Genomic DNA, 26,901 nt, shown 5'->3' with positions numbered 1-26,901 from the left:
TAATTACATCATGATTTTTTAAGTAGTGTTAGGTTTGGAATAGTATTTGATAACTTTAATAATCTATTTTTTATTACTCACATATCATAAATTTGATTCTAGAGTTAACAAAAAATTTTGATCATCTGCACTAGCAAGGTAACATGACATATAATATAAGAGTTACTCTATTAAATCAATTTCATTTTATGTAATAAAAAGATATTACAAAGGCAATATTAATTTTGCTACAACTTTGCCTTCACTTATTAAATTTTTAAAGCAAAAGTACCCTCAACTTTAATTAAAATAATAAACAACTTAACTACCAAATTCAATTAATTTCATTATTTGACATTATGATGAATTAAAATTAATTAATTTTATTATTTGACAGTATAAAAAAAATCTTAATATATTATTGACATGGATATTATTTTATTATATGCACAAAAAAAATTGGCCAAATGACTAGATCCCACCCAAGGTTTGATGAAACGACATACCCTTAAAGTTTGAAAAAGACAACTTCCCACTCATTTGTTAAAAAAATCTATTAATTAATTTTTTTATTAAAATATTGAAAAGACAAGAAAGCCCTCTAACTAAACAACATTGTGCCCCCAAAAGTTTATATTAAATAATTTTTTACCTCTAATTTATATTAATTTTAATTAAAAATAAAAAATTACTAATACAAATATAGATAGAGGTATCAATGACATATAATATTATGTTTAGCATAAATTATGAATTTTTAAAATTTTAGGGTGATAATGAAACATTTAAGGGGCTTTTAGAAAGTCTAAAAATTTTGGGGAGTTTTGAAATTTGGAATTTTAATATTTCTCTCAATAATTTTAAAATTTATAATTACACTTTAAGGGGTTAAATGTCATATTAAAAACTATTAGTACTATAATATTTTTAAAATATATGAAATGAATATGATAATGCTCAAAATACAATAGGGAAAATGTCAATTGGCTTTTAATAAGTTTTGAAAAATGAGACTTACACCCCCACTTATTCTTCATATTATAATATTTGAATAAAATAATATAAATAATTTTTTCGTTAAAATTAATGGTTAACTATAACAGACAAGTGGGAAATTGGTTTTTTTAAACACAACAGGTGGGAATATGTTATTTAACTAAACCTTTGGTGGGAAATAGTGATTTAACCTTTTATTTTCTATTTGTATGTATACAGTTTCATTCCAATATGATATATTATTTAAACAATCAACAAATTTTTGGGGCAGTCTTACATGCACTTGGTGCAACTTAACAAAATTCAAATCATTTAATTAAAATGAAACCAGACATCTATACACTAACGTAGATTGATCAATACATGATAGTTATTTATGAAGTCCAACATCAAATCCATCATACATATAAGAAACGATAAAAACTAAGAACAAAAAGAAGGGGAGAAAGCTTCGACAATTCAACCTAAGATAGGAATTTGATAAATCTAGCCTTCTTGGATCTTTTCAAGCAAAAGAATTCGAGAAAAATATGTGAAAATCTTATATCTTGCCGCCTAAATGAAAGCAAAATATATAGCAAAGTTGTTCAATATATAGACTCAATGGAACAAGCATTATTGGCTATAGAATGCCCACTTTGGTCTGTAATAACACTCCTTCCTTTGTTCTTCTTGGTTGTTCAATGGTTTTTACACGTCATGTTGTGGTATATTAGTGAAGTTCCAACATAATATGACTGAAATCCTATTATGTTATTTTATGTTAATGTATATAAAGTATACACTTACTTTGAACACTTTAATTTCTTCAAAGTAATAGCTCCGAAAGTATACTCTGTCTAGTTAAGGCTAGAAGAGCATCATAATATAACATTGAGCTATATGACAACTACTTAGTTAGTTTTTTTGTTTTGACTCTACGTATTTTTTTATCTTATCTTAACTTTTACTTAGTTTGTTTTTCGAAGTTTATACACTCATTTTATTTTGTTTTATTTTATAAGACTCATATGACTTTGTTTGAGATATGTCCTCCGTATTTTGTGTTTTATTCTATGTTTTTATAAAATTTCTTAATTTGTCCAAAATATTACCGAACTTTTGAACATCTCTTTATTTAGCTCTAAACCCGTTCCAATCTAAAATAGTCATATTCTACCTTGAATTGGTCATCATGCTTGGAACGACTTCTCCTCACTAGGAATGCATGTTCTTCCTAGACATTTACTCGTGGCTTCTACAAATTTTTGCTATGCTGATAATCCAAAAGCCACAATCTTCAATTTCTTGTCAAACTTACTCTTTTACATACAAAATAGAATTAACAAAATTATAGCAGTTCTGTGAGATTGATAAACCCAAAATTCAATCAAAACAAAGTGATTAAAAATATAAAATGTAATATCAGTATGACCACAAATATTTCAATTTTGTAAATAATTTTATTTAATTTTTATTTGTTGTATCCATTTTGTCTGCTAGATTAGAAATAAAATCAAAATGTGAAATTGAGAGTTAAATATGTTAAAAGGATCAAAGTTTTAATGAGAATGACAGAATTAAAAATAAAAATAAAAATATTTTTGCAAAGGTAATCTAATGACTAATATCGATAATCAAGTTTTTAGTTTTAGACAAAAACAAAAATTTTATCAAATTTTTGATTAATTTGATTCAGTAGTTATAAGATTACTTATTAAATTCGGGGTTTGTCCTATTTAGTATGATAGATTTAATCCTAAAAATAATTATTTGATTTAAATAAGATTTTTCGTTTAAAAAAATTAATAAATAAGAATGATTTTCTGTTTTGGAGGGAATTGAACAACCCATATAACATCAAGATTCCCTAAACCTCCAGATGTAAGAACAAATTTGACACCTTTCTCAATTGGATTTCTTTTCTTAATATAATTAACATCCACGGAGCCGCAAAAATCTGTTATGAGTCATCTTATCTTTAAGGGTTTTTCTGTGACTTTTTCAAAGTTCAGTAGTTTACTGTAAGTCAAAGGGGTTTTGGGTTATTCTGATAAACTTAAGGAGTCAAGAGGAATTGATGGCAGTGGGAAATGAGATATGTCGAATAAAAGCGAGGAAACCAAGGAGCTTAGATAAAAATAAAATTGCGATAGAGGAGGGATTTAGGGTTGGAGAGATTCAGGATGTATTCCAGCCGCCGAATCAATAAAGTTTGAGAATTTCTTTTGTGATTCTAATAATTTTTCTTGTAATTGTAGTCAACTCTTTTATAACAAATTCTGCTTGGGATAACAGTTTTCTTCAATCTCTAAAATATGCAATCACCGTCAAGCACTTCAGGTAATCAACTGCTCATAGCTTAGCCGATTACAAATTATTAGTATCTTAATGATAATTTAGAGCAATTTATGAGTGATTAACTATTCTTGTGGCAATGAAGTTTGAGCGCTTAGTTTATTTACTTCAGTGGTAACACGCACTTTAGTTATCAGCGTGCCGAAAATCTAGGGCTAATGTTTGTTTTGTTTTGATTAAATTGAACTAAAATTGGCCATTTTTTGGATTAATTTTGCGAAATTTCAATTTTTTTACTTTTTGATGTTTGATTCTGCAAGAGCATGTTTGCGTAGAATATTGGATAATGGTGTTTAGCTTTATAATTGATTAAGATAAGATAGGTTTGGGTTTTGTTGCATATAATGAATAAAATTTCAGCTGATTCTTTTATAACTCTGCGACAATGACATAAATTGCAGGCACATTGCTGGAAAGAGAGAATAATAGAAGATCTAATCAGGCAAGAAGGCTTCACTATAAAAGATCATCATTTTGGGCTGATCTTCCGCATGAACTTCTTGAGATTATTTCTAAAAGTCTGAATATTGTAGACTATCAAAACCTTGGTCGAGTTTGCAGAAGCTGGAGATTGTTTTGTTCAGAATTTAAGCAGAAATTTTTGACATCTCAATCACCACTTGTTGTTTATGCATCATCACGAGCTAAGAAGTATTTTTACTTCTTTGACATAGCTACTGGAATGAAATACAAGACTAAGCTGCCTCAATTTGTTTGCAACTTCAAGTTGTGTCTTGGTGTTTCTAGTGGGTACTTAATCATGCTCTGTCTCAAGAAAAATGATGTTTCGGGCAGTTGTTTATCGGTTGTAAATCCTGTTACAGGACATCAAGTCCAATTCCCTTGCATGCCGCAGCCTCCTTGTATTAAATATTATGAATACCGTAGCATATTTGCTACCTTTGGGTCACAGGTTCAAGATTTTCTTATTATGTATATGGATAGACGGTGCTTGCAGTTCTGTACATCTAAAGATAACCAGTGGAAAGAATACTATGATATCAACGGGCGTTTATTGGATACAGTTGTATTTGATGGTAGGATATATATTCTAAACAGTAATTCTCAGATTGGGACATTCAACCCGAGATCTTGTGATTTGAGGATATTGGAACTGAAATTCGCACCTGATTTCAGCCATTCCTTCCATGGGCTAATTAGATTGGTGGCTTCAAATGATCAGCTATTTGTACTTAATTTTCCTAAAGTTTACAGAATAGACTTGTCAAGGAAGGAATGGGTGCTAATGTATAATTTTGATGATCAAGCTTTGTTTTTTGGCTCTGATTACATGATGTGTTCCAAGGTAATCAACCCAACAAAATGGGGAGGACAAAGCAACTACATATATGGTCTCGTGTCTTCTTGCATTATTTATTTACGCCCATATAACCCAGAGGAGCCACAGGAAACTATTATCATTGATCTGCCACCACAAGTATTTGGGAAAGGTTATGCTTCGGCCAAAATACTTTCTTGGGATTTTCTACACCAGTCAAGCCGTATTGAGAATGTAAGGGATGATTAGTGGAATGGTTTGTAAAGGTTTCTAAGCTTAGACAAGGTCAAGTGTGAACTTTTTTTTCTTTGTCAAGAGTTATATGTTGTTAATTCCAACTCTTTTATAGTTGTTACCATGCTCAGAGACAGTAAACTTATAATATTGTTGATAATTTGCTAACACCGGTATATTTCCGTTAGCAGGTTTTTATCTTTTCTGTGCTTCTAAAATTAGCATTATAATCCGGAGCATACCGCTACTATTTTGCATTGTTACCAATCCTGAAACCTCATTAAAAACATTAAGAGAGAATTGGAAGAGAGACAAAATTTCAAAACTGGAGCAGAAGATTTCAAGGTAGAACACTTTTTATCTGTGTTGTTATTTTCTTGCTGAGGTGAGTTACCTTTGGCCTATTAGTAGTCAAACTGCCTCTAGCTTGTATGAGTTGCATTAATTTTCTTTCTTTAGTTGTAAACTTGGAGAAGATTCTCGATGTCAATAGTTTTATTTTTTAATTTGTTATGTTTAATTATATTAACATAAAAGCTAGTGTTGAGCACCCAAATCATGGAATTCCCTTCTACCAATAGTCTAGTCAACAGAATTGTTTCAAGTTTCTTTGCAAATATATTGGCCTGGTATAGTTTATCACATTCAAACTGATAGGTCTTGTTTGATTCTCCCTGAATCACCACTGTTTGATTCTCCTCATGCCACCACTATTCAAAGCAGTGCGATAAACTTTGAAAGCAGAATTCAGTGGAGGTAAATGAAACAATTGTGTTGTAAAGTTAGAGATATGTTGAAGAGTTGGCATTGATGGAAATCAATCTTTACAACCACAGTCTCTCACAGAATTACAATGAAAAATATGGAAACAAGACAAACACCTCTAGCTTTCGAGAGGTCAACACATATTTTCACTTTGCCTGTGTTGTTGGTTTCAGAGTATTTTGGAGTTGCAAACTCCAGCACAATTGAAGGACTAGGGTAGAACAACATTCTTGTAACAACAGAATGGTTTGTGGCCAGATAAGACATAATCTTAAAGAATTCCATGCAATATCAGTGGAGGAAGACCATCCAACAACTGTGAACAGCCATAAAGCCTCTGTGAATCAATTGTTGCCAATCCATTAACAGAACCTTCAACCTCTGGTTTAATCATGCCAAGTAAAAGACGAACTAAAGCTGCCTTTGTAATAATGTATGCACACATATTTAATAGCAATCTTTGTAGAAGGCTTTACCCAAAGCTTTCAATGCACTGGCATCCGAAAGGGACTCACCGTCAATTTCCTTCTCTTTCAAGCTATCTGCTGATCAGACCCTAGAACATTCCTTCAATCATTTAACTTGTGGCTTCCCCAAAAAGATTGTGATTCAAGTAAATCAACAAGAAACATAGCAACTCCTAATAAGTTTTTTTTTTTTTACAATTTTATTAAATATAGTCTAAAATTACATTTGTGCAATGATATCCTCCTTAGTCTAAAACATGGTAAAGGATGAAATAAAAGTCAGTAAACTTGTAGTATGAAAACACTTTGTCCCTTAAAAGATGGGTTAGTGTTTTGTAGCCGTATTTAGATGAGTTGGGGTGTTTAAAAAAAAAAAAATTGTGTACTTGGATTTGGATTGGGTCAAGCTTCTTGATCGGGTTGGGTCTCAAAAATATTCTCTCTTGTTTCTCAATCGTTTTTCCTTAGTCATTTCTAATTTCAATCCCTTCTCATCTTTAGACAACAAAAGGAACATTTTGGATCGTCTCCGTTATCATCACTTGGGATGAACAACTGACTTTTGGCAGTTGGATGTCAACGAATCCTATCAATTTAACATTTTCGACTTCTGTCAAACTGGATATGTTGTCATAATCTACTGTTTCTCCTCTTTTATTGCCCACAATTTGACCCTTAGAAGCTATCAATCCTCTTTTTGGTCCGTCATCGGGTTAATAGTTTCGCTAGGTTCCATTGTTTTGTTGTTAAAATCTGTCGATTCCTTTTCTCTATGCCAAGACAGCTTCTCGTATGCCTTCTGGATATAAAATAGAACATGAGACTTTGTTGCTGAGACAGGAACTGCACCCATTAATATGACAGTATCTCAATTAGAGCTCTTAATATAAAATAAACATTTAATGGAAATAATAATAAATGTCCAAAACTAAAGGTTGTTAAACAAAATTATCCAAAACTCTAAAGATTAAGCAAAAATACCCTCAATTTGAGAAATGACCAAACTGTACTTATATATAAACACCACATTTCCCATGAATTTACTGTTCAAATTTAGAGAAAATTTGGATCTTCCACAGGTCTTCCACATGTGCAATGGGTTTTCGTATTTTCCGTCGACTTTTCGTGTTTTCTAACAACCTAAAATGATAAATAAGGATAGTAAATCATCCAATTTATTGTTTGAATCAATTTATTGTTAAGATTATTGAAATTTGAAGAAGATTTTGTGGTTTGAATGTTTAGCGTTTCAAATCTGAACAATGCATGAAATGTTTTGATTATTGGTTATTTTATTGGAACTTCTTGAGAGGTTTTGTAATATTGGATGTGTAAATTTGATTTGTGTTGAAATTAGAGCCTAAAATGATGCCTTTTTGCCGAAAAATGGATTAGATCTACCAACACTACGTAATCTCTCCCGGGGGCTTGTGGGGTGGAGGGAAAATTTAACGTTTTCAAAATTTTAGGGGGAGAGGGAAGAGGGGGAGATCCACGGGGGTCCGTGGGGTAGTTCGTGAAAATCGTGGGTTGGGTGAAATTGACTTTTTTAAAACTATAGAGCTTGTAGAAGGCAAATGTTGAACGACCATAACTTTTGATCCAAGAGAAGTTATAGGGTCTGTAATATATCAACGCGAAGCTCGTTTCGAGCTCTATAATGACAATCTGCTTTGTCGGTGCACCCAATTTGGAGGCCCAAATAAAACTGTTTCAGTGTGTATTATGCAGTTTTTTATTTTACCAAATTTAGGATTTTCGATTTTTATGATTTTAAGCTTGTTTGTGACCGGGCTAGACTTTTTTTATATGGAGTTTTCAAATTTAACATCTGTCTTTTTAGTTTTGTGCTTTTTTAGACACGTTTTATGATGTAATTACGAAATTTTAGATCGATTTTTCAGTTTTCTCATTCCTATGCTATTTGAACGTATAGTTTTCGAAATTTAGATCTGTTTTTTCATATTTTCGAATGATTTTTTTATTGTTGACATTCTAAGGTATTTCAATATATTTATTCTTAACATGTTATTTAAATCCTTTATATATTGTGTAATATCAAAATGCGTCCCATATTTTTCAAACATTTTATTTAGCCCCTAAATTATTATCAAATATCCAAATGCCCCATTTACATGATATACAAATTATATTTAATAAATAAAATTAAGTTTTGAGTTAAGATTCGTATAAATACCTTTTTTTCACAAATTGATTTTTTTTTACTCAAATTCAGAAATACGAACTTCTTCTTTCCGAACGAACTCATAGTAATTGATATTAAGTAAAAATGAGAGTAAGAGTGAGTGTTTAAATGATATGAGAAGTGTATGTAATAAGAGTGACTAAGAAGTTTTATATAGATGTGGTGAAGGATAATTTTGATATTTAAAAAAAATAGGGCATTTTTGCTTAGGAATAGGAAAATTTGACATTTTTGCTTAAGAATTGGTCAAACGGGCATTTTTGCTTAATAAAAGGGTAAAATGGGTATTTAATATAATTTCCCAACATTTAATTTGCATCATTCATGCCAAATGAACTTTACTTGCTACCTTGGTATAATTTGGGCCAAAAGCTTATTCCTACCCAAGGTTTAATCTATTTCCAAACTCTTATATATTAAGTTTAAAAAATCTAAATATTCATTTATTCACAGTTAAAATTTAAAAAAATTATTAATTTGAAGGATATAATTATCATTTAATATTTAATATTAAAAAATAAAATTTCATCTTTTTTTTCTCCATAAATTTTAAAAAATAACAAATTTGCCCTAGACTAAGTTTTGAAAACTTTACTTTTCCATTTAGGATTTAGGTTTTTTTTTTTTTTTCCTTCTGCAATGACTTTATCATTGGTTGACTTTGACTTCCCACCCATCTTTTTATCCGACACCTCTCCACCTCCTGGTGATCTTCCTGAAGAATTACAACTGAAGAATCTTCAAATTGACAATAAACGAATCAATTCGATGATGGCAATGGACGAATCAACGATGGTAATGGGACGAATCAATGATGGTAATGGATGAATCAATGAATGCTTCAAACGAAGGCGAACTTTTATGACTCAAGAGTTGACAAAGATAGACAATGGCGGCCATTATCAAATTGAAACATGGGTCGACAAAGTGCATGACCCATGCTTTGATTCGATAATTCTTCAACCACCATTCTTCAGGGAAATCACCGGGAGGGGGAGAGTGCTAAAAAAGAAGAAGGATGGGAAGCCAAAGTCAACCGGTGACAGAGAATGAAGGAAAAAAAACTAAACCCTAAGAAGAAAGAGCAAAGTTTTCAAAATTTAGACTTGAGGGAAATTGTAAAAATTTAGGAAAGGAAATTTCATTTTTTTAATATTAAATGTTAAATAACAATTATACTTTACAAACTAACAAATTTTATAAACTTTATCAGTCGATAGGTGAGCAACTGAGTTTTCAAAACTTAGTAGATGAGAATTGGGAGATAAACTAAACCTTGGGTGGGAATAAGTCTTTTGGCCTATACTTTATTGAATTCAATGGTGATTGGTGGCATGGAATATGAAACATAATCAAAATCTTCCTGTTACGCATGGACATAACTACACATGAAAACTAATATTTATAAATCAAAAAAGAAGAAAACAAAGACCGGTTTTGATGTTCTTAAGTTTTCTACCACAATTACATGCATTAATTCATACATAAATTTTTCCCCTGGAAATCTATATTGCGATAATGGTATTGAATTACTTCTAAAAGTGATACTAAAATATGAGAAACTAGAAATTTTAACTGCTTTACTTTTCACTTGAAACTAGTGGAAGGGGGTGAGGGATGGGATGGGAAGGAGATTATCCTACCAAGAAGAGAAAATGGTCATTGACTCATTGTCATTAAATCAAAGGGGTCTCACATTTTGGTAGAGTAGAACAATATTTATATCATTTTTTCAAATATTATAATATGAAGTGTAAGTATAGGGTGGAAAATTAGTTTTTTCAAACTTAATGGTTGAAATGTGTCATTTTATCAAACCTTAGGCAGGAAATGTAGCCATTTGACCTTACCCTTCTTGGTTTTTTTTTTGTATATAGTTTCATTTCAATATGATATATTAAATAAATAACACTAAAACTATGTATACCTATTTTTGGTATATAATTTGTATATACAGATGAGGTATTATCATGTGATTGGATGTTTCTTTATCATATGATGACATATTTTAAAATCACCTAATCAAATGATGACACATTACTGTGTACATGAATTATGTATAAAAAATAGGTACACATAGCATTACTCAATAAACAATCAGCAAATTTCATCAAAGTTGAGCTTGCATGAAAAAATAAGAGTAATGTTATGTGTACCCATTTTTAGTACACAATTTATGTACACAGTGATGTGTCATAATGTAATAAGATGATTTTAAAATATGTGACATCATATGATAAAGAAACATCCAATCACATGATAACTCCTCATCTGTGTATATAAATTGTATATCAAAAATAGACATACATAGTTTTATTGAAAAAATAAATTCTTATATTCGAGTTTAAACTAAAGTTTGTTTGAACTAAATTCACTTTATACTTATTTGAATTGAGTTTATTTTCAAATTCGAATAAATTCAGCTCATCAAGCTAACGAATTTGAAAATTTTCAATACAAATTAATTAAATGAAGTTGTTTAAATTAATAGGTATCAAAATGATGTTGTTTTAACTTTTTTTTACTTGTCTACTATATTAAACTAAACTTAAAACTCTAATTCAACTTTTTTCAAAATTAAACTCGAGTTTGAGTCTATTCGAATCTAATCTTACTCTGTAGGCACACGTATCCTCTACTAAAATAACAACTGTAAATTAATTTTCAGAAAAAAAAAAATCTGTTTGAGATAAATGCAAAATCATTGTATGCTTCGTATTTGGACTGGGATATCTATTTTTGGTGGTTCTTTTGTTTCCTTAGAAATCTATTATATGTTTCCAATTTGAATTAGGACTTTTTGAAATCCATGTCAAACCCTACTTTTGTTTTCCGGATTTGTATTGACTCAGTGTTGACAAAGAATTTTTCATCTCTGAGTCAATATGAAACATTCTGCAGCCACTGTGCGGAAAAGAGTCAGGAAGAAAGATATTGAAAATGGTAGATGGGCTAATCTTCCAACAGAACTTCTTGAGATTATTTCCAAAAATCTGAATATAGCAGACTATCTCAGGTTCGGTGAAGTTTGCAGAAGTTGGAGATCATTTTTTTCAGAATACAAGCAAAACTTCATGGCATCACAATCACCGCTTATCCTTAATATCTCAAAAAATGCTGGGCAATCTTGCGATTTCGTCGAATTAGATTCCGGAATCAGATACAAAAGTAACCTTTCAGAATATTTTCACAACTTCATTTTCTGTCTGGGTGTTTCAAGAGGGTTTTTAATCATGAAAAACTATGTGAGTTGTTATTTTTGGGTGGTAAATCCTCTTACAGGACAACAATTCAAATTCTATCGCACGCCCAAATTTTCTGATAGTGTCCGAATATGTAAAGATCGTGCCATCTTTGCTTCCATCGGGTCTCAAGATCAAGATCAAGATTTTGCTTCCATTGGGTCTCAAGATCAAGATCAAGATTTTGCTTTAGTGATTCTGTCTGATTCGAAGGCAAGCTTAGAATTGTATACATCCAGAGAAGACCAGTGGAAAGATTACTCTTATACAGGCAAGCATTGGCGTATATTGGATATGATTGTCTTTGATGGAAGCATATATGTTGTAACAATTGATAATAAAATCGGGATATTCAATGTGAGATCTTTAGTTGTGAAGTTTCTGAATCTAAAATCTGCTCCTAGTTTGAGCTGGCGAATTAGGTTGGTGGTTTCAAATGATCAGCTTTTCGTAGTAGATTTTATCACCTTGTGCCCAGTTAAAGTTTACAGAATAGATTTTTCAACTATGGAATGGGTTGGGGTTAAAGATTTGGGTGGCCAAGCTTTGTTCATTGATTTACGTGGGGAGAGATGTTTCAAGTTAATGAAGTCTGGAGGACGAAGTAACCATGTTTATGTGCTCTCAGACTATGAATGTAAGATATACCCTTTCAATGATGCTGAACATACAACTTTTCTTAGTTGTAAATGGAAATTTAGAGCCAAAACCTACTGCTGGTATTTTGTAGACACATCAAATAGTATTGACAATATAAGGGATGACTGATTGATTGATTGATTGATTGGTTTGGTGGTCTTGGTTCAAAGAGAGTTAAGAGTGTTGATTACATATTGGAAAGACCGACCATTGAGTATATTTTTGCCTTTTTGGTTTTGATTTTTGCTTGGTCAGGTTCTTGTATCTCTGCAACTTAGTATTGCATTTTTGTTATGTGCTTGTTTCTTTCATCCTTCTTTTGGGGAACCCTTTTGAGTGCGATGCTTGTTTTATTTCAAATTAGGGGAAGTTAGAAATTAGTTGAATGGATAAGCATTGTTTGTTTGTTTGTTTAATTTCAGCTTAAGTTAATTTATAGTCAATTGGATTTTGCTGGACTAGATCATGTAAAATTTGTTCTGTCCCTTTACATTTTTGCACTGTTAGATTCAACTAAACTAACCAAACCTATTTCACTCACACAAGTGAGATCTTTAAGAAACAATCACATCACTAGTAACTCTCTCTCTCTATAGAGTAGTGTTGTGTGCACAAACAATTAATAAGTTTTTTATATTAAAAAATATAAAAATAAATAATTATTAAATTATGGGTGCAAATAAGTAGAAATTGTTTGTTTTGAGTCTTAATTTGTGTAAATTTGCTTTTTGTACTTTATTCAAAATTAAATAGCGAGATTTTAACTTATGTGCTCATCTTCTTCCTCAAAATGCAAAAACTAATCTAGTGGCTGTCAAAATTGTCTTTGTAAAAGACTAATTACTTAGATAAAGAAAATGAAACTTGTAAATTTGTTATTAGAATGAAATTCAATGTTATTTAGATAAAATGATGTCTTTCTCTGTCAAAATTCATTTTTCTAACTAGATTTATGGGTAACTTTCATAACAATTCTCAGCTTCCAAACGCATGATCTTCCACCAAAACAAAAGTTTCTCATGGCATTGAACACACTGATGAAACTCAATATTCCTGTTTCTCACCTTTAACCTCATTGTTCAAAAGAATTATTTCTTATTTGAACTCTCAAGTTGTTTTGTGTTGTAAGAGCTTTTGACTTGGGACATTTTCTAAACAGATTTAAGTCAATTCCTGCTTAATTCATCACACTTACTACTTGTAATGAATCTAAAACTGCAAGTTACCACAATTCTGCTTTTGTTGTTTGGTGTCAAGTAGATCAACTGATTATGAATTGGGTTGTCTTCAAATTCTAACAGTATGCTTAGACATATTGTTATATGTCAAAACTCACATGAAGATTTTGGGTTACATTGGAGAAATTAATTCTTCCCCAAGCTAAATCCCAAATTATGCATATCCAAAATCTATCTCAAACAATTGAAAAAAAAAAAAAAAAAGATCTTTAACTTTTTACAAATACATTCAAAAGATGAAAGAAGCAATATATCTGCTTCGTGAGAAGTAAGATAATTTTTTATATCTAAAGTGAACAATGTTTTGAATTTGATGAAACTATTGTTAATCTGACCTCTTTACTATCTCAAGCTAGTATACCCCTTGAAGATGCATAGTTTGAATTAAAGACATATGAAAATAGGTTAAATAGACAAAGTGCATTGTGTATTACTGATACACAAACTGGTAGTATAAAAGTTTATGCTGCCACAAGTAGAAATAATGGTTACTCTTCCCATAGTCACCTGGTGCTCCTATTGAACTTACAGTAGTTAATGGATAACTCTTTTAACATTCTTTCTACAAGATCAATTATAATTATTTGTTCTAATAATGCAAAAATTATACTTAGAAAAGTTTTTGCACAACTCATTAGTTCAGATTTCATCATGTAGTGATTTCCAACATAAAGGCCCGGGGGTTTCTCTCTGTAGTACAAATAAAGTTATTCATTTAGCTACTAAATAAGTCTGTGGATGTCTAGCACTAGAGATTAGGCCATCCGCAACTTTTGGTACTCAATAATGTACTCAAGCTTGTTAATGAAAAAGTTGATTCTTCACAGTATCTTTCTGTGAATCCTCTCAGCTTGGTAAACATTATTGGTTTCCAATTTCCAAATCAAATACTCAGTGCAAAACACCCTTGGAAACGGTGTATTAAGATGCATAGGGACCTTTTAATCTTTCTTTCGAAAGAGATATATATATATATATATATTATGTGTCCTTCATTGATGCATTTAGTAAATTTACATGGCTAAGAGCCTTTTTGAGCTAAAAACAACTTCATACAGCTTTAAAATCAGTAATAATTATCCAAAGTGTTCTTTTCATTTTGAATTACCTATTTCATATACCATTATTCAACCTAGCCAAAGCAAGACAGACTCTATGCAAGCCAGATCACAACTCCTACACAAATCAAATTAAGCCTCAGCATAATGCAAGACATTGAAACTTCATTATTTTTTATAGCGATTTGGTAGGTTTTTGGGATGATCAATGTTCAACCTCTGGCTTTTCAATCTATCTAGGGTCCAATCTCATCTCTTAGATGGTTAAGAAATAGTTGATTGTATCTTGCTTCTCTATAGAGAGTGAATACAAGGTCATTACTAATGGTGCTGCTAAAATATTATGGCTTCAATCTATCTCTCTTGGTTGATCTTGGTATTCCTTTTACCTCTCTAGTTGTATTGTGGTGTGATCATATTGGTTTTGCCCCTGCACTAATAAGTAGAGCAATTGTACAGCATAGACAATGTGAATAATGATGATAGTAGCAGAATTAACTGTACAGTTCTGTTATGTGATTTTCATTATCTTTTATCATTTAAGTTCTGCAAAATGCAATTCCAGATAATCCTGAGAACATGTGTACCAATGGAAAAAGTTCAACCATGATATTCTCAATGGATGAGCAAATCAGTTTCCAATTCTCTGCAACATTCAACAGTTTTTATACACAAAAGATGAATATTTGTAATTTACACCGTATTATCAACATACACATGAAGTAACATTTTTCAATTGGCAATAAGAAATTCTAACAAGCATGAAAGATAAAAAGGCTAAAGCATACAAAATTCTGCAGCAATCTCAATAAAAATTTATCAGCAACTTACAAATATGTAGGCTAAGCATTATTTTCAGCCTCGCCATAGATTTTCACTATTTATCGATGAATTACTTAACAATGGATGACGCAAAATCAAGCTACGATACAAGTGTAGAAGACAAATGCATCAAAATTATAACAATATCTTGCAGCAACGAGGACTTCTAAGCTTCAATAGAAGTAAACGGATTTAGCTTCATGCATAAATGGAAGATAAATCAGAGTCTTTTTACTAGATTTCAAATTGATGCACATAATTTTCCAGATCTCAAAACCGAAACCCTAGAAAACAACACAGATCTAGATATTCAACTCACAATACTCTTCTAAGCTCTCTCACCTCTAATCCTCCTGGCGAGTTGAATATCTTTAGGCATGATAGTGACTCTCTTGGCATGAATCGCACAGAGATTGGTGTCCTCAAATAGACCGACGAGATAAGCCTCAGCCGCTTCTTGAAGAGCCGCGACTGCGCTACTCTGAAATCTCAAATCGGTCTTGAAATCCTGAGCGATCTCCCTGACAAGCCTCTGAAATGGAAGCTTCCGGATCAGAAGCTCAGTGCTCTTCTGGTACTTTCTGATCTCTCTCAAGGCAACTGTTCCTGGCCTGAAACGGTGAGGTTTCTTCACTCCTCCGGTCGCAGGAGCTGACTTACGAGCAGCCTTGGTGGCCAGCTGCTTACGCGGCGCCTTGCCTCCGGTAGACTTCCTTGCTGTTTGCTTAGTACGAGCCATTTCTGATATTAAGAACTTAAAAGCTTGTGTTGATATTTGTTTTTTGAGAAAATTCGAGAAAGTTTGAAGTGACTGCGAATGGGGGGAACGGATCTGGGATTATTTATAGGGGGAGATGTGTAGCTTTGGGTTTGTTTTGACAGCTCAAGAACGAGTTTGGACCGTGGATATTTCGTAATCTACGGTAAAAAATGACTTAGCGAAGAATGACGGGGATCGTGATCCCTGAGAATGTAAAATGACGAGAGGATTGGTTTATTTGGGCGGGAGTTTCTAATTGGTGAAAATTTCAAAATCTTTTGTAGAAAGTGAATCTGAAGCGTTGAATTGTTATCAGAATTTGACGGCTAATATTCTTTGTTGGAGTAAATGCCACGGATTGTGATCACCACAATAATACATGGAATTGGGATTGGCCAAAGGACAATTTCACCTTCAAGTTTTAGCCCATACCTAAAGCTACACCTACGAAGTTTGAAAAACCCAAAATTTCATTCATAAGTTAACTTTTGTTTAAAATAATAAGAATAAAATAGTCATTTTATTAATTATATTAAAATAATATAAAATTCATAATTTTTCTCTTTACAATTTTGAAAACTAATAAATTTATTCTTGTCTAAAGTTTTTTAACTTTCAAAAGTAATATTTTTTCTCCCAAAACTTAGAATTTATTTTTCATAAGCTCTCCAGTCACCAGAGAAAGAGTTTCAACCCACCATCTCATTAGCCACCTCTGAAGCTTCCAAATGACCCACCTAAGAGTCATCTTCGTTGATTCCAAAAGAATCGATGAAGACCCATCTTTGTTGATTCTTTTGGAATCGACGAAGTCTTTGTCGATTTTAGATGAATTGACAGAGACAAAGGTCTTCGTTGATTCCAGAAGAATTGACAAAGTCTTTGTCGCCTCTTCTTCCATAGGAGAGTGAAGATCTGGTGGTCGATAAATAGTGGATTGAAGCGTTGTCGAAGATGGTGGTCAGAGAGCGTTTAGAAAATAATCCCTAGGTTTTTTATTTTTTGGGGTGGGGGGAGAGAGGGAATGTTACTTCTGAAAATTATAAAACTTTAGGTAGAGGTGAAGTTATTAGTTTTAAAACTGTTGAGAAAAAATATAATGAATTTTATATTTTTAAATATAATTAATTAAATAAAAATTTACCCTTACTTTTTTTAACGGAAGTTAGCCCATGAGTGAGACTTTGAGTTTTTCAAATCCCGTGGGTGTGACTTTAAGAGTGCACTAAAACTAGGGGGTGAAATAGTCATTTGGCCATTGGGATTTTATTGCCAATAATGCCACAGGCTTAATTACATGATTAATTCTATTGTATATATTTTTTATTTCTCAGTTATAAATATTTTTCACCTGAGACAAATCAATACAAATATTATTAATTATATTTAATAAAAATAGTCATACCAGAGAATATTATAGAAATTAGATATCACTATAAAATTTATTCGGATATACTAAGAACCCTAAACCAAATAAAAATTTGTTATCATATCAACATTTTCAACAAAACCTTAATTAAGGGGGAAAAGAACCCTTATTGTGCGTGATTAAAACGCTAAACTATACAATCTGTAATGTGTACAGTTTATTACCACATCAGATATTGGTATATTTTATTTTGTGGGTCTTGACTTGGTATGGTCCATAAGCCCAGTTGGGTCACATCAAATAAAACATGAGATGATTTGGCCCAATTCACAAAATTGAAGGTAGACTTAATCTGAATTTATTCAAACTCTATTTATAGCTTGAATTAAGAGTGAATTCGAGTCTAAAACTAGCTCGAGTTTAACCCTAAGAATTCAATATATTCAAACTCAATATATTCAATATACAAGAGTCAATCCTAAAATCTGAATTAGGACTGCGTTACTACAAACAAGTAAATTTGAGTCAAAAAAATGACCTTTTTTTTTGGTTAAAAGTTAAATATTTTAATAATCAAACAGTATTTTTCTCAATTTATAAAATATATAAATATTATAAAATTTTTATCACTTATATCCTTAAAATATAAATAAATGATATTTTCTCCCACAAATATTAAAATCTATTATTTAAACCTTTATTTTCAATAGAAAAAAATTTATAACCTTAACCCTAACTTGAACCAATCCCAAATCTGTAATTACATTGGAGGTGTGGTTCTAACAAAATTTACACCATTTTCATGCGATTTAACATGATAATGTTGCAGTGTCATTATCGTTCTGCTGTTATTGATTACTGTTTCAGGTTTTAAATTTAAATTTTTTATAAAACAGAGATGAAAATCAATTTTCTTCTTGGGGGCTACCCATTTTGTTCAGCCCAAAATTCTTAAACAAAATCTGGCTTCTATAACTAGGGGTGGATTTGAGCCAAGTCTACTATAGTTCGAAATCGAGCTCGGTTTGATTAAGCCCGAAACAAGCCCGAGCTTTAGTATTCAGAGAAACTGAGCTCGAGCCCGAATATGAATTGTAAGTCAAGTAGCTCGTCTAGGCTCGTGAGTCAAGTAGCTCACCCCAGGCTCGTGAGCGGAGCCTAGATATCTAGGCTAGTGAGCCAAGCAACTTGACTCAGCTCGTGAGCTAATTCTTATTTAACCAAAAACGGTGTTGTTTTTGGTTAAATGAAAAGGGAATGAAATTTGCTTCCTTTCCTTCACTTGTTTTTGTTTCAATCGCGTAAACTCTCCTCCAAACTCCAAGTATGTGCAACTGCTCTCTAGTTCTAGTTTCAGAGTACAACCCTCCTCAATCATAAGTTTCGACCTATTTTCTCCGTCAACAAGGGTTTCTCAAGGTGAAACGATTCAGTTCAAGTGTTCTGATGTGCTAATAGAAGATTTGTCGAACGATCAGGAGTTCAACGATGAGAAGTTTGATGACGACGATGACATGGACGACACAAATATATTTTAGGTTTCTGTTTTTCCATTTTTTCACTTTCAATTTTGTAATTTTTTCCTTAAATTGATTGAATCTTAACTTTGGAATTAAAGTTTTTGAATTGGGGGTTTCTTTGTTGTATCACGAATTTTATTTGCCTAGGGGTTTAGATAAATGTCCTGAATCAACATAAAGAAGCCTGATTATTTGCCTAGTGGGTAGTATATTGTCCTGTTAAAATTACTAATTACCTATTTGGTCGATTAAGATTTTATAGATGATTGCAACTTGTTCCATTGCCTTGATGTCAAAGTTACTGATTTTGGCAAGTTACTGATTTTGGCAAGTTACTGAATCAATATAAAGAAGCCTGATTATTGTTAAGTTTTCTCCCCTGTTTTTCTATAAATTTTCTGATTATAAGGATTATTTTATGAATCTACATTGAATAATTCTTCCTCTTGTTGCAACCTTAGGTTTGAAGACTCTGATTGTTTTTCTGTTGTGAAAGGATACTTGATTATAATTGTTCTCATTTGTTTTCTTTTAGTGCTATATACAAGTATTGTTCTATACTTTATTTCCTTCTAAGAGTTTTCAATATTGTCCATTTGATATGAAATTTAACCTGCTAGAAAATTGGAAATAACAAAATGAATGGATAGTAACAATTCTGAGTAGGAACTGGACCTAGAACCAAAACTAACCAAGTTGGTTCTAGGTAGGAACTAAACTTGGTTGGCTTTAGCTCTGGCTCTAGCTCAGGTTCGGGCTGAAATAAAACAAAATTCTCGTTTTTGTGTCAAGGACTGAAATAAAACAAAATTCTCTAAATACCTAATGTATTTATTTAGATTGTAATCACTCACTGTGGTTGGATAGAAGTTTGGCACTATCTTTGCGAGTTCAACCTCGTTTAGGAAATCTTAATGATATTTTGGCTGATAGCTTGGTTGATTTGTGGGGTTTTTGTTGTGTTCTTAATAAACATAATTATGTTAATATCTTTTGTTGGCTGAATTGGTTCGAAAAACTACTCTTCTTCATTGTAAGTAAACTTTTGTGTTCCTTTTATCATATCGGAGCTCTCAAAGTTTCTTCTTCATGCTTGTAAGTAGATTTTCTTAGATATTACCAAGCCTTTGAAAATGATTGTAAACTACAATGAAGCTTTATAAATTAAGGTCAGTGTTTGGTATGTGAAAATTGTGTTTAAATTAAGTAGTTTAAGGGGTACATTTAAAATACGAGATGATGTGAGCAAGTCAAATAAGAGAACTTTGATACTGGTTCTTCTGTTTTTACTAGCCGATTGGGTTTATCTATTTATGGAGACTGATTAGGTGGGAGGACACGTGTGAAGTACAGTTGCAAAATCTCTTTTTGTTACAATACTAGAGATGAATGATGAGTTTTTATTTGCAAAAGGAAACTCATCTTTCTAATCTGTTTATACTTGCTTGTCCATTTTTTTTTTATCCTTGGTATAAACATGCCCTTACTTTAGTTAGAAGTTAATCTGATCTCTAAAATTTGAGCCTTGGAAAATTTATAATTTCAAATTTTAGATCAGTGCTTGTATATTTTATTGTTTAATGTGATACAGTGTAGGGTATCTTGAATTTGGACTGTTATACTATTATGTTGTTTTCTTTGACTAACAGTTGGCATGTGATTGTGATGTAAAATATGACGTCAAGAAGAATATAACCATCTAGAGCAAATCGAGCTTCATCGCAAACATCTATTGCAAGCACAATAGCTCATTATGTATGTGCATTCATTAAGAGAAAATCAGTGCAAATTGAAACGGGTGGAATTGATGATATGGATATTGATTTGGCTGCAATAGGAGATTTTGATGTCTCAGCTTCAAGTGAAGTCGAAGCAACTGAACGTGCTAAAAGACAAACAGAAGCACTACCTTCTATTATTTCATCTACTAAGAGGAGAAAAACATCAGCTGTTTAGGAGTGTTTTTCAGAAGATATGTTTGTTATTATTAGAGATGTTACATATGCGGTTTGCAAGTATTGCTAGAAAAAGTTGAAATTGCAAAAGACCAAGGCTACTTCCCATTTGACACAACATATAAGGCAATGTGTTGAAAGGAAGAAAGCAATGGGGAAAGACTTAGTCGTGGGGGGACAAACTATCTTGGGTTTTGAGCGTTCAACCTTAGGGTTATCTATTCTAACTGTGGTGAAAACAAAAACGAATTATGAGCATCCCAAAGTCAGTTTGAGTTCAATTAATAACGTTTATTGTTACTATGAAATTGTTATGAAATTAATTGTATTAACTAATACAATGATTATGGTGTTGGTGTTTCAGGTTCGAGAGGTCTTAGCTCACTTGGTTATGATATCTGAATTGTTATTTAATATAGTTTAGCACCCCGACTTCATTAATTTTTGTCACGTTCTGCAACCTCTTTATGAAAAAGTTAAAAGGAAACAAGTAAAAGTTGATTGCATTAGGATTTATCAAACAGAGCGTGAGAGGTTGAAAAAGACTTTTGAGGAGACTAGAAGGATTAGTATTACTACTGATCTTTGGAAGTCAGATTATTAAAATATTGAGTATATGGTACTCATGGCACATTGGGTGGACCAGTCGTGGTCCTTAAATAAACGAATTATAAATTTTGTGCACCTACCTTTGCCTAGGAGAGAAATAGACATTACAGCAGCAATTTTTGACTGTCTAAAGGGTTGGGGGATTGAAAACAAGGTAAAATCAAATTTACAAATTGTTTATCAAAATACACATATAATTTTATTGCATATAATTTCATTAATATTCATTAATTTTGTGTGTAGGTGGAAACTATCACAGTAGACAATGCTATTGCAAATTATAGTTGCGTTAGAAGATTGAAGGAAGATTTTCAAATGCAGAAACTTTTGTTGTGTGATGGAATACTTTTCCATGTTAGGTGTATTGCTCATATTGTAAATTTGTTAGTTCAGGATGGGGTGATTGTGATTAAACCCATCATAAACAATATTCCGGAAAGTTTAAAGTTTATAAAAGCTAGTAAGGCAAGACAAAAAAATTTTACAAAAATTACTATGCAGTGTAGAATAAAAGAGAGGAAGCTAGTCTTGGATTGTGCTACACGATGGAATAATACATACAAAATGCTAATAACAACACTATAGTTCAGAGAGGTCTTTCTTCATTTTATGTTTGTTGAGTCAAGTTATATATATTGCTCAACAAGGGAAAAGTGAGATAAATTAGAGGTTGTCTATGCCTTTTTAGAAATATTTAATGATATAACAAAATTAATTTCTGGGTCGCAGTATATAACTGCAAATAGGTATTTTTAAGAAGTGTTTAGGATAAAAGAGATCCTTAAAGAGTGAGAATTTGATGAAGATTATTTTATATCAATGATGGTGTGAGCAATTTCAGAAAAATTTTAAAAATATTGGGGTGAAGTGAATTTTCTTATGGCGATTGCTAGCATCATGGATCCTAAGTAATTAATTTACAATTGATTGAGTTTATTATAATATATATGTATACAAAGAACATGTTTCTAACTAATTAGTTTGGCTTGTGATGATTTCAGAATAAAGTTTCTTATGATTACTTTGACATTTCCCATTTTACATAGTGAAGAAAATGCCCCTGTAGAGATAGAAAATATCAAAAAAACATTAGAAAAGTTATACAATGAATACGTTGACATGTTATCATTAGGAAATTCATCAACTGTATTTGCACATCCATAACATCAGTTAAGGACCAAACAAGCACCATCACGTACATTAAATCATTGTTATTAAATGAAAATTTGTAAGATATCATAAGTTCTAATATTTAATTTGTAAGTAAATCATCCAGCTCTCGATATTCAGAGAGTAGACATTATAGTCCTAGATATAGTTGGCTGCGTTTGAAGGATCATAAAGAGAAAATATACTCAGAAGAAACCATGAAGTCTGAGTTAGAAATGTATCTGGAAGAACATAGTGTTGAGATACCTGACGATGTCAACTCAGGTGACTTTAATGTGTTTCACTGGTGAAGGGACAATCAATATAAGTATAAAGTCCTTTCACAAATGACAGTTGATATCTTAGCAATTCCTATTACAACAGTGGCTTCGGAGAGCGCATTTAGTGCGGGTAGTAGAGTGATTGATACGTACAGGTCATCTCTATCACTAGAAACAGTCAATATGCTTATGTGTGGAGCCGATTGGATGAGAATACATTATAATATTAAGAAACAAGATGAGGTAGTCAATTACTTATCACAACGACATGATCTTTAAATTGATTTTTTATTTAATTGTTGGCAGTATGATTAATAGGTTTCATGCATTTTTAATTTCTTGAAGATAGAAGGTGAAAACGAGATTGCTGAGTTTATCTTGCCAGATAAATAAAGATATAAGGTAACATAATGTTTAATAGCATTTAATTCTTAATTGTTGTTGTCTTTATAATGTTTAATAGTTGAGTAACTTTGAGAGTGTATGTGACGTTGTTTTTTTATCTTAATAGAATCCGGTTGGGTTTAATAGCATTTATGAACTTTTTTGTGCCTTTATTGTTGGAAGCAACCCAAATTTTATGGATTTTTTGCAAAGGATCATAAAGACCAAGGGGTGCTGATCTGAAAGCTATGGAAAGCACTAAGCAGATCTCATGCTTTGAATTGCCTGTTGTCTCAAAATTTTACTTTTAGTTTTGTACATGAACTTGGGTTTTACTTGTTTGAAAGCCTGTTGGTTGTTACAGGAAGGCTTTTTTTTACAGTTGGTGTCGACTCAACAAGATGCAAGGTTACTTACTGTTTCTTTTTAATTTTATTTTGTATGATTGTTATGATGTAACTTGACTACTTGTAATTATGTGGGCTGTTTCGAGATGTTTGTGAATGTTGTTTTTGTATGTTATTTTAGGAATTTGAAGAGAGTGGAGATCCTGAAAGGCATATTCAGGCTTTGTTGTCATTGGCCAAGAAGGGAATTGAGAAGGGAAAGGTATGATTTAAATGAAAAGTGAAGGTTATGGTATTTTAAAAAAATAAGGAAATATTTACTTATAAATTGTAAATATAAAAGATACTATTACCAAAGTTAGCACTCTAGTTTGAAGAGAGTGATTAGCTTTGTGTTATGTATGCCATTGCCAGATCTTTCATAAATAAATGTGTACCGAATTTTGAAGTTTAGTTGTTAATTCATCTCTGGTCAGCGTGGCTCCGTGATTAGATGATTGAAATACTACTAGAGTTTATATTCTAATAATTGTAAGAAATATCCATGCAGTCAGAATCTGTTAACAAGTTTCTGTCGATCTAGATATAAAGATCCATTTCTTGATTACAATTTCAGTCGTATGACCCACTTGTTAAATGTTTAGATCATAGTTATAAATTTTTGTACTCCTGAATAGTACATAAGACATCTGGACTCCAAATGAGTTGTATTTTATGTTAAACTTACATATTAAATGCATATAAGGTAGTGGCCATTGGTGAATGCCGATTGGACTATGACAGGCTTCACTTTTGCCCAGCAGAAACTCAAAAGGAAGTAAGTGGTTACTGAGGCTCTTCATGTTATTTATTAGTTGCATAGTCCTTTCTTACATTCAGATAATCCATGTTTGCATCACCTTTTGTGATGTAAAAACTAGGTATTTTGAGAAGCAATTTGAATTAGCGTATGCAACAAAGCTGCCAATGTTCTTGCATATGCGTGCTGCTGCTGAAGATTTCTGTGAAATTTTAAAGCGAAATAAGGACAGGTGAGATTAGTTGATTCTGTAGCTTTGAAAAATTGTGCAGAATGAAAATCATCACAAAACCCTTTTCTCCTTTTGCAGAACTATACTCTTTTGCACTTGCACCCAATGAATGATTGCCGCAATTGTGGATTTTTTACTTTCCAGAGTATTTGTGGTTTTTTTCCTTACTGGGAAAAACAATTGTTATTACCATTGACTATAGGAGAGAAATTTAAGCTCTGATTTACCCCCACCTTATCTCTGAAGCTCTAAAAATGTCACTCTAAAAGTGCAGCATTTTCTTTTATCAGTTAGAAAATCTTTACCTGTGTTTACGGATATTTAGAGGAAACTCCAACATAATTCTGCGAAATGGTTGAGACTATATGCACCCTTAAATTAGTCATGACACCCCTATTTTAAGTATAACCATTATTGACTTTGTATGTGAAAAATTAATATTGCAGCTAATTCCAAACTAATAGATCAACATGTAATTATGTATAAAAGAAATTAAAACAATTTTTCTTTTTTTGTAACAATTGATAGGGAAATTTATAAAAAGGTATTTCCATTGATATGTTATCTTTGACAAAATCTTATTTAAGGTATCTTTCCATTCAATTAAAGAGTCAGTCTCTTAAATTAAATTGATATATGTACCTAATTATAAAAAAATTTTGGGTAAAAATATAATTCTTCCTTTTTTAAATAGTGTGGCGTACTTCGAAGAGAGGGAGTGGAGAGTTCTTTTAGAGGTGCATATAGCCTCATTCTGCACAATATATAGTTAAATTATCGTATGACTTACATGTCTGCTTCTTTAATAAGTTATCTTCTTATTTTTAGTTTCAGTGCTGGAGTTACCCTTTCATTTACAAATAATGCAGAAGATCGTGATAAGCTTCTTTTATTCAGTAATATGTATATAGGTGAATATTCTGCTGTTTTTTGGATAACCTTTTCACATTTCCATTCCTTTGTTGAATGCTGCATTGCATGCGTCTATCATGTCATATTTGACCCTTTAATGTCAACTACCGCACCTGATGGATTTGAAAATGAGAGTTGTGCTGAGTAAAACAACAGAAGATTATATCAGTATTAATACTTTTGGTTCTTATTGGCCAATTTCTTTAATTGAAAGCTACACGTTTAGGATGTAAAAATCTTCTGTATATTGCCTGTAAAGATCAGGCTGTTTGTAATTCCTGAGGATTTGAAAAGATGATATGAGATTTATGAACACTGGAGAGTATTTTATCAGTAACATACATGATAATTAAAATAAATTAACAATCTGCCGAATGAGATAGAATCATATAAAACTGATGCTCCAAGGTGAATGATGTAGTATAAGAGAGCTTGTAGAAAGGGAATGGTGGGATGAAATGTTGGGAAATTATATAATAAAATCTCATCTGTTTGTGAACAGGCATAAATGGTTGCTCACTAAAGACAACTGAGAATCTTGATGTTGTAAGGGGCATACCTGTTGAAAGAATGATGATTGAGACAGATTCTCTATATTGTGAAATCAAAAACACTTATGCTGGGATTACTTATGTAAAGTCTACATGACCTTCAAAGAAGAAAGAAAAGTATGATCCAGAGTGCACAGTAAAAGGCCGCAATGAACCTTGCCTGGTTCGGTGAGTGCCAATGTTTTCTTCTGCAATATTGTATATTTCTTCACCTCAATAAGACGAATATCTTATTGCATGAGAATCAACTAGGAAATCAGTTTCTTTGAATGAAATTCATTCTTGATATTGAGTATTCTGCACTACTATACTTGTGGTGGCAGTTCTACAATCTGAAGCTGCTAGATGAGTATGGCACAGCTTTGGATACACAATTTTGATTTTGTCATGGCATATATAAATCTTTTAGGTCAAACAACTCACTTGTTTATCCTTTTAGTGTGCCATATTCTGATACTAAGACTTGGTTTTTGTGCATTATATGCATAGATCTTCTGTAAAAATGTTTCCCTCTGTTACAGAGTATGTTTTGTTTCTAATTCTTATACTAAGACTTGGTTTTTGTGCATTATATGCATTATATTCTGATACTAAGACTTGTTTATGTCTCAACTAGGAACATTTAAGTCAAGTTAGACTGCATTCTCATTGTCATATTGCTTACCATTATGTTTGACAATCCCTTTATCTATTCAGAAATTATGGCTATTGTTTTGCAGGGTCTTTTTTCCTCAAGACTTGGATTCTGCCGCAGATGCTCTTCTTGCTGGT

The 26,901-nt window shown here is 31.8% G+C and overlaps 3 protein-coding genes and 1 pseudogene across 4 annotated transcripts; 3 read left to right on the top strand and 1 right to left on the bottom strand.

Annotated features, from left to right (window-relative positions):
- Window positions 1–3,055: 3,055 nt before the first annotated feature.
- LOC123226140 (F-box/kelch-repeat protein At1g57790-like) lies at window positions 3,056–5,315 on the top strand. Of its 2 annotated transcripts, XM_044650629.1 has the most exons (3): window positions 3,056–3,297; window positions 3,714–4,876; window positions 5,017–5,315. In XM_044650629.1, the coding sequence occupies exons 1-2, from the start codon at window positions 3,273–3,275 to the stop codon at window positions 4,838–4,840; spliced, it is 1,152 nt and encodes a 383-aa protein (XP_044506564.1). In that variant the 5' UTR covers window positions 3,056–3,272; the 3' UTR covers window positions 4,841–4,876; window positions 5,017–5,315. The 2 variants fall into 2 exon arrangements, with proteins under 2 accessions (XP_044506564.1, XP_044506563.1); XM_044650628.1 differs by lacking the exon at window positions 5,017–5,315 and having other exon boundaries at window positions 3,057–3,297; window positions 3,714–4,993.
- A 3,587-nt stretch (window positions 5,316–8,902) lies between these two features.
- On the top strand, window positions 8,903–12,273 carry LOC123226237. Its single transcript, XM_044650767.1, has 3 exons — window positions 8,903–9,080; window positions 11,165–11,431; window positions 11,546–12,273. The coding sequence occupies exons 1-3, from the start codon at window positions 8,903–8,905 to the stop codon at window positions 12,271–12,273; spliced, it is 1,173 nt and encodes a 390-aa protein (XP_044506702.1).
- Window positions 12,274–15,267: 2,994 nt separating this feature from the next.
- LOC123226141 (histone H3.2) lies at window positions 15,268–16,072 on the bottom strand. The gene has a single exon (XM_044650631.1). The coding sequence runs from the start codon at window positions 15,999–16,001 to the stop codon at window positions 15,591–15,593; it is 411 nt and encodes a 136-aa protein (XP_044506566.1). The 5' UTR covers window positions 16,002–16,072; the 3' UTR covers window positions 15,268–15,590.
- Window positions 16,073–20,723: 4,651 nt separating this feature from the next.
- Window positions 20,724–26,368, top strand: LOC123226236 (annotated as a pseudogene).
- The last annotated feature ends 533 nt before the right edge of the window (window positions 26,369–26,901 follow it).

Source organism: Mangifera indica, chromosome 9 (genome assembly GCF_011075055.1).
Source record: "Mangifera indica cultivar Alphonso chromosome 9, CATAS_Mindica_2.1, whole genome shotgun sequence".
In the NCBI taxonomy this organism is placed as follows: domain Eukaryota; kingdom Viridiplantae; phylum Streptophyta; class Magnoliopsida; order Sapindales; family Anacardiaceae; genus Mangifera; species Mangifera indica.
Note: the sequence above shows the minus strand (reverse complement) of the source record. Positions and strands in the feature narration are given on the sequence as shown.